The sequence below is a fragment of the Danio rerio genome, chromosome 7 (assembly GCF_049306965.1).
Source record: "Danio rerio strain Tuebingen ecotype United States chromosome 7, GRCz12tu, whole genome shotgun sequence".
Classification (NCBI taxonomy): domain Eukaryota; kingdom Metazoa; phylum Chordata; class Actinopteri; order Cypriniformes; family Danionidae; genus Danio; species Danio rerio.
In genome coordinates, this window is record NC_133182.1 from 13,705,001 (window position 1) to 13,712,500 (window position 7,500).

General features: G+C 35.0%; 1 protein-coding gene across 2 annotated transcripts in view; it reads left to right on the forward strand.

Moving 5' to 3' along the window:
- The window catches only part of ubap1lb (ubiquitin associated protein 1-like b), a 37,047-nt gene that overhangs the window by 114 nt on the left and 29,433 nt on the right, over positions 1 to 7,500 (forward strand). Inside the window, exon 1 of one of the 2 annotated variants that reach the window (XM_002666995.8) lies at positions 1 to 184. This exon is cut by the window's left edge and continues 114 nt beyond it. In XM_002666995.8, the coding sequence (XP_002667041.3) occupies positions 127 to 184 (58 nt within the window). In that variant the 5' untranslated portion in view covers positions 1 to 126. The remainder of the gene's footprint in view (positions 185 to 7,500) is intronic. The other variant, XM_073908100.1, reaches the window with a different exon arrangement.

Genomic DNA, 7,500 nt, shown 5'->3' on the forward strand with positions numbered 1-7,500 from the left:
TTTGTAAGTGTGCGTGTGTGTGCGTCATGTTGAGCAGGTGTGAGCGGCTCAGGTGAACAGCCAATGTCTTGAGTGTGGTGTCAGTGGATTAGTGGAGCAGAGAAGTTAACACACAGACAAACACACATGCACACGTGTCCCAGAGTGAAGAAACAACAGACGCACGCCGGACACAAACACACAGGTCAGTGGATCTTTACTTTAACTTATTTACTGTAATGTGTAGGGTTGAGTTTGGTGTTTTAAAGCATTTTTAACCTGTTGACGTGTGTGTGTACAGCTATGAACAAATTAAGAGACCACTTATGTATATATAATTTTCAGTTTTTGTTGATGCACAGAATGTTATTAGGACCATCTGTTGAATTCTGTAAAGGTTTGCTCATGTTTCTTTCATTTCAATGCAAAATATTGTCATGTAAAGCATTTTTATTTGGACAGTTACAGTTGATTATATGTTTTTTGTTTTGTTGTGATTTGATAATCAGGTTTATTTTTCATTTGTTTTTAATTCTTGTATAAAATCAGTATTAATCAATGTAATTTAACCAGTTAAACTCCGCGGACTTGGTACCTAGTCCGAGACGTCATCAAATTTCGCTTAAGATTTAAAGGGCTAGCATTGCACCAGACCCCCTTAAGTGGTTTCGTTTGAAAGAGTAGAATCTATATTTTATGCACATATGCATCACTTTGGTTTTTACTCTACTGTACAAAAGTTATTTACACTTAAATACACAGTATTTTGCATACCCGAGCTGGGTGTTTTACATTGGTTCATTTTCATATTTTTTTATATGACGCATGTACAAGTTATAGCTCAAATGAATTCTCTTGCCGGTGCTAAAACAGTTCTAGCATTCTTTTTACTGAATTATATTCATATGCCAAACAGTTGTTGAATGAATCGCAGTGTTTCCACGGTGCAGAAGTGGAAACAATACATTTATGATCACTAAGCAGCCCCAGGTGGCACAGACAGCTGACAGCTGGTATATGTTTTTATTACTATGCAAGTCAGTGGTTACAGGTTTTAGGTTTCTCCAAAATATATTCTTTTGTTAAACACAAATGAAGATATTTTGGAGAATGTTGTAAACCTGTAACAACTTCCATAGTATTTGTTTTTAATACTATGCAAGTCAATGGTTACAGGTTTTCAGGTTTCTTCCAAATATATTCTGTTAAACACAAAAGAAGATATTTTTAAGAATGTTGAAAACCGGTAACCATTACCTTCTATACATGTTTTTCTACAATGGAAGTCAATGGTTACAGGTTTTTAGTTTTCTTAAAAATATCTTTTTGTTGAACACAAGAAGATATTTTGTAAAATGTTGTAAACCTATAGCCATTGACTTCTATAGTATATGTTACAAGTTTTTCAGGTTTCTTCAAAATATCTTCTATCCTCAGTTGAACACAAAAGGAGATATTTTGGAGCATGTTGAATACCTGTAGCCATTGACTTCTATAGTATGTTTTTTTCTCCTAATATGCTAGTCAGTGGTTACAGGTTTTTAGGTTTCTTCAAAATATTTTCCTGTTAAACACAAATGAAGATATTTTGTAGAATGTTGTAAACCTGAAACAACTGACTTCCTTAGTATTTGTTTTTCCTACTATGTAAGTCAGTGGTGACAGGTTTTCAGGTTTCTTTAATATATCTTCTTTCCTCTGTTGAACATAAAAGAAAATATTTTAAAGAAACCTAAAATCCTGTAACCATTAACTTCTATAATATGTTATTTTTTCTTATAATGGAGGTCAATGGTTACAGGATTTTCAGGTTTCTTTTCTGCATAGTATTTGTTTTTATACTAAAACACTCAAAGCTGCTAATTTATGGATGCTTTTAGTGTATATTTACATCTATTTATGCATCATAGTAGTGTTATTCTGTTGATTAGAAAAAATAGAAACTGAAAAGGGGTTTAAAATCGATTTTTAATTTGTTTAATTCAGACTTTCTTACATTGTAAAACTAATTAATATGTTTACCAATGACTGAATTCTCATTCTAGAAGTTTACTCCTTTTTCAAACATGTATGAGCTTCAAAAAAACCAAAAAGATGATATTCTGTAGGTATCGAAACAGGTAATGGCCACCATTGACTTCCATAGTGGGGAACAAACATAAACTAGAAGTGCAAACCAGTGGTGACCGATCATTCTGGATGTGAACTATATCAAAGTTTGGCTTTTTCTAGAATCATTCATTGATTTCCCTGCGGCTTAGTCCTTTATTTATCAAGGGTCACCACAGCGGAATGAACCACCAACTATTCCAGCATATGTTTTATGTAGCACATGCCCTTCCAGTTGCATTCCCAGTACTGGGAAACACCCATACACTCTTACATTTACACACACACTCATACACTACAGCCAATTCAGTTTACCCACTATAGCGCATGTCTTTGGACTGTGGGGGAAACTGGAGCACCCGGAAGAAACCTATGCCAACATGAGGAGAACATGCAAACTCCACACAGAAACTCAAATTGGTCCAGCCAGGACTCAAACCAGCAACCTTCTTGCTGCAAGGCGGAAGTGCCGCCCCTTTTTCTAGACTCAGCATGGCAGTACAAGGCCAGATTTTTCATCTTGAATTGACTAAAGACCTCTCACAGCATCATTACTGCTAATACAGTTGCTCGCCCTCAATATCTTCAGCTCGTGATGTAGCCAGAACTTACTGAACTTTCCATTGTTCTTTCCTGCACCAGAAGGAAAACATCTTAAGAGCTTATCTAGCATCTGGCTCTTAAGACTCACCTTGCGTTGAAAACCTAAAACCATCTGGTGAATAAGGTGCAGAGCAGCATAGTAAGATCAGATCTGAGCATCTGTCAGGAGCGTCTGCTGCAGGACACCACCTGCTATGAGGACTTCTCTTTATGATACAGACACACCCACACACTTCCCTCCACTAATGTAAACACCCTTGCTTAATAAAAAAGCAAAGGCCAACCCCATAGCCAGCCTAATAAGAAAGGGTGTTGATATTTTCTCAGATATTCCCCTCATTTTCTATTAAATCAACAGTGCTGCCGTACGTTACCGCCAAAACACATTAAAATGTCTAACAGTGGGGCTTAAAGGAATTTGTAGGGATTTAAATAATTATGCGGCCAAACATTTAATGAAGTTTTATTTTTTTAAGAATTTTTTTTTTGTTAATGAGAAATGCGCGAGCTCCTCCAGTGTGGTCTCTGACAGGTGAGCAGATGCCGGAGCATGTGTGTGTGTGTGTGTGTGTGTGTGTGTGTGTGTGCGCTGACGCTGAGAGCAACTCCGTAATCTTTAATCCCTAATCCTCTAGTCTCCTTACTATTGTATAACAGGTAAACAAATATAGAGACGTTTATAGTGGACATGTTGGCGTTTCTGAGAAGCAATTTTGTACTTTTTGCTGTTATTGTTTTAATATTATTACTAAATAATAAATGTTTTAATAAGCAGGGGTGTAAAGTAACTCATTACATATACTCTAATTACTGTTTTTTCTGAGCAATTGTAATTTACTAAGTAGTTTTAAAAATGGGTTCCACTTTATATTGTGTCGCTTATACCTGTGAACTTGCACAGTAACTGGATGTGTTTGTAGTATGTAACTACAGTGTATGTACCCACTGGTACATAGTATTTACTTGTGTAATGCTGGTGTAACGACACACAAGTAACAACACAATACATAGTATGTGTAACAAGACATTATAACACAATCTTTGGTAAAGTACCCCTTTATTGTAAATTACTGAGGTGATTCTACAATTTACCCTAAAACAACATAAACTTAAGGCATTTGTATATTTCTATGTACATTTATACATTTTAGCTGAGGTTTGCTGTTGTTAAACAGTTGCACAGGCTTAGGTTTTATATATATTACACAGTAATTTGTGACCATTGTACACTGTATATTGAGTGGACAGCTCCTGAGGATTTCACTGGTATCACAGATGAAATCTTCTAATGCAGTGTTCGTTCTGCCATTCGTATTCTAACAGTGTTCAGAATTTCATGGAACGCAAACAGGTGTGGGAGTGGGAAAACACATGCCGACGCCTTTAATATATCTTCTTTCCTCTGTTGAACATAAAAGAAAATATTTTAAAGAAACCTAAAATCCTGTAACCATTAACTTCTATAATATGTATTTTTTCTTATAATGGAGGTCAATGGTTACAGGATTTTCAGGTTTCTTTTCTGCATAGTATTTGTTTTTATACTAAAACACTCAAAGCTGCTAATTTATGGATGCTTTTAGTGTATATTTACATGTATTCATGCATCATAGTAGTGTTATTCTGTTGATTAGAAAAAATAGAAACTGAAAAGGGGTTTAAAATCGATATTTAATTTGTTTAATCCAGACTTTCTTACATTGTAAAACTAATTAATATGTTTACCAATGACTGAATTCTCATTCTAGAAGTTTACTCCTTTTTCAAACCTGTATGAGCTTTAAAAAAAAACCAAAAAGATGATATTCTGTAGGTATCGAAACAGGTAATGGCCACCATTGAATTCCATAGTAAAATGACAAACATAAACTAGAAGTGCAAACCAGTGGTGACCGATCATTCTGGATGTGAACTATATCAAAGTTTGGCTTTTTCTAGAATCATTCATTCATTTCCCTGCGGCTTAGTCCTTTATTTATCAAGGGTCACCACAGAGGAATGAACCACCAACTATTCCAGCATAAGTTTCATGTAGCACATGCCCTTCCAACTCAAACAGGTGTGGGAGTGGGAAAACACATGCAAGTACATTTTATTGTTACACAATGCACTTATGTAATTCTTGTCACAGATGTGTACTTTCTCAGTGTTGTTACCAATGTCTTGTTACACATTTGAACTTACACATATTCAGTGTTTTGTTACATGTGTGTAGTTACACCAGCATTACACAAGTAAATACTATGTACCAGTGTGTACAAACACTGTAGTTACATACTACTTAAACATCTAGTACCATGTTAGTTCACAGGTATAAGCGACAACATGATGTGGGACCTAAAAATGTGTATTTTTACTCTCCCTCGAGTATATTTTTAGTGCTGGATCAGTACTTTTACTCCACTACTGTCCTTCAACCTGCAGTCCAATTCCTTTGATTCCTGTCCAATCAAATCACACACAGAAGGTAAATCGCATCATAATAATCTACTGTATCTCAAGACATCAGCGATTTACAATTGCAGCAAACTGCTTGGAAGCATTAAAAGTGTCCAAGAAGATGTGCAAAATCTTACATGCTTTAATCCAGAGACTGTTTAGACGCATGTCACTGATGAGAAGATGACAGATGTTTACTGTGTGATGGCTGAAATGGCCTTAAACACCCAGCAAGACCTCAAAATGACGTCAGATTGACATTGTACCCCACTGTCGTGGGGACGTTGCATTTTGTTTGGAAATGAAATTGGTTTGAGGTCAGACTGACGTCAATGTCCAACCTAAAACCAACCAAATATCAACATCGAATGATGTTACAGCTTAATGTTGTGTGGTGGTTACCACTATGACGTCTATCAGATGTTGGATTTTGGTTGCCACACCTGACAAATAAATCTCAGTATTTGACGTCAATATGACTTTGGATTAAGATGCTGGCTCAATGTTGGATTTTGGTCACTTTCTAACAACCTAGAATTAATCAAATATCAACGTCATTTGATGTCATTATTGGACGTCAAAATAATGTCCTTAGACGCTGGCTAGACATTGAATTGTGGTCACCTGACATCACAACCTAAATCTAACCCAATATTAATGTCTTATGACATTGTGTGCTTGCTGGGCAATAACTAAATGCACTACAGAATGTTACGTTTACACACATCCATAAATTACATGTAAACGGATCAGCTTTTAACAGCATAACACTCTCTACTTTTGAAAGGTCAACTTTTTACTCATACTTTGAGTAATATTTACAACAGACGCTGGTAATACGCTTGTTAATGTATGTTGTCATTTTGATATTATTGAAAGCAGTCATTTACTGTAAAAAATGCTGAAATGCACACAATCGATTTATGTTTGGACAACATGAAGAAATTAACTTGGTTAAAATCCTGGTGGATTACACATAAAACGATTAAGTTGTCGCAAAAAAGACTCAATTTATGTTGTTTCAGCTCATTTTTCATAAGTAGTTTGAACTAACAGCAAATGCCATTCACTGTTAGAAAGAAAATGCTGGTTCCACATAATTACTTCATGTTGTCCTAACACAAAACAATTAAGTGCACTTAATTAATTTATTTTTAATTACAAATTTAAGTAGACATATAAAACAATTAAGTTGTCTGCAAAAAACACAAAAGAATTGTGTTGTTTCAACTCATTTTAAATTAGTAAAAGTTATTTTAAGAGTGTTTATAATATCTAACGCTAAACGTATTGGATAAAAAAAACAACATTGACCCTAATACCCTAACAATTTAAAGTAACCACTAATAAAATAATACATTTTATTTACATTTTAAAAACAGGATTTTATTTAATGTAATATATGCTGACTTTGTGCTGTTATTACTTTGTAATGGTTATTATCAATATTTATATACATATATATCTTTTATTGATACGTGTAAAACCATTTTCAATGAGCACAGGAATAATAAACGGTGCGATTTCGAGGGCTTGTGTGACCGTGAAGATGCTGAGAATTCTGCTGCTTATCACAGAAATAAATTGCGTTTTAGAAATATATGCAAATTGAAAACTTTGAGAGTTTTTTTTTTTTTTTTTTTTTTTTTTTTTTTTTTTTGCGAGTCTACTGATTTGCTGTGTGTACATACAATAAAAATATCCATAAAATGGCAGTTGTTCCGCATATTGTGTTTTTGTTTTTTATCCCCCCCCCCCCCCCCCCATTTATCTATGCTTCGAATTGCATTATGGGACCTTGATCTTTCTTGTGTCAACTTTTAACCTTGAAACGTTGGAAAATGTGACTTTTTATTAACATTTTTAATAGATTTATGTAATATACAGTCTGGGTTGGTGTTGTTTATTACACTATAAAAACATTGTAATAGGACATCACGGAGGTGCAGTGGGTAGCACAATCGCCTCACAGCAAAAAAGTCACTGGTTCGAGCCCCGCCTGGCCAGTTGGCATTTCTGTGTAGAGTTTGCATGTTCTCCTCGTGTTGGTGCGGGTTTCCTCTGGGTGCTCCGGTTTTCAAAGACATGGGAATTGGGTAAGCTAAATTGCTCGTAGTACTGGGTTGCAGCTGTGTAAACATATGCTGGATAAGTTGGCGGGTCATTCCACTGTGGCGACCCCTGATAATAAAGGGACCACGCTGAAAAGAAAGTAAATGAATGAAATTCTGTAATAAAGTACCAGTACATTTTCTGTTATTTTACTGATTTATTTCTCTACATATTATTTCTCATACATTATATTATTCAAAACGTCTAAAATGTCAATAAAAGTCACTTTGGTAAACTGTAGAGTTGAATTTTTAACAT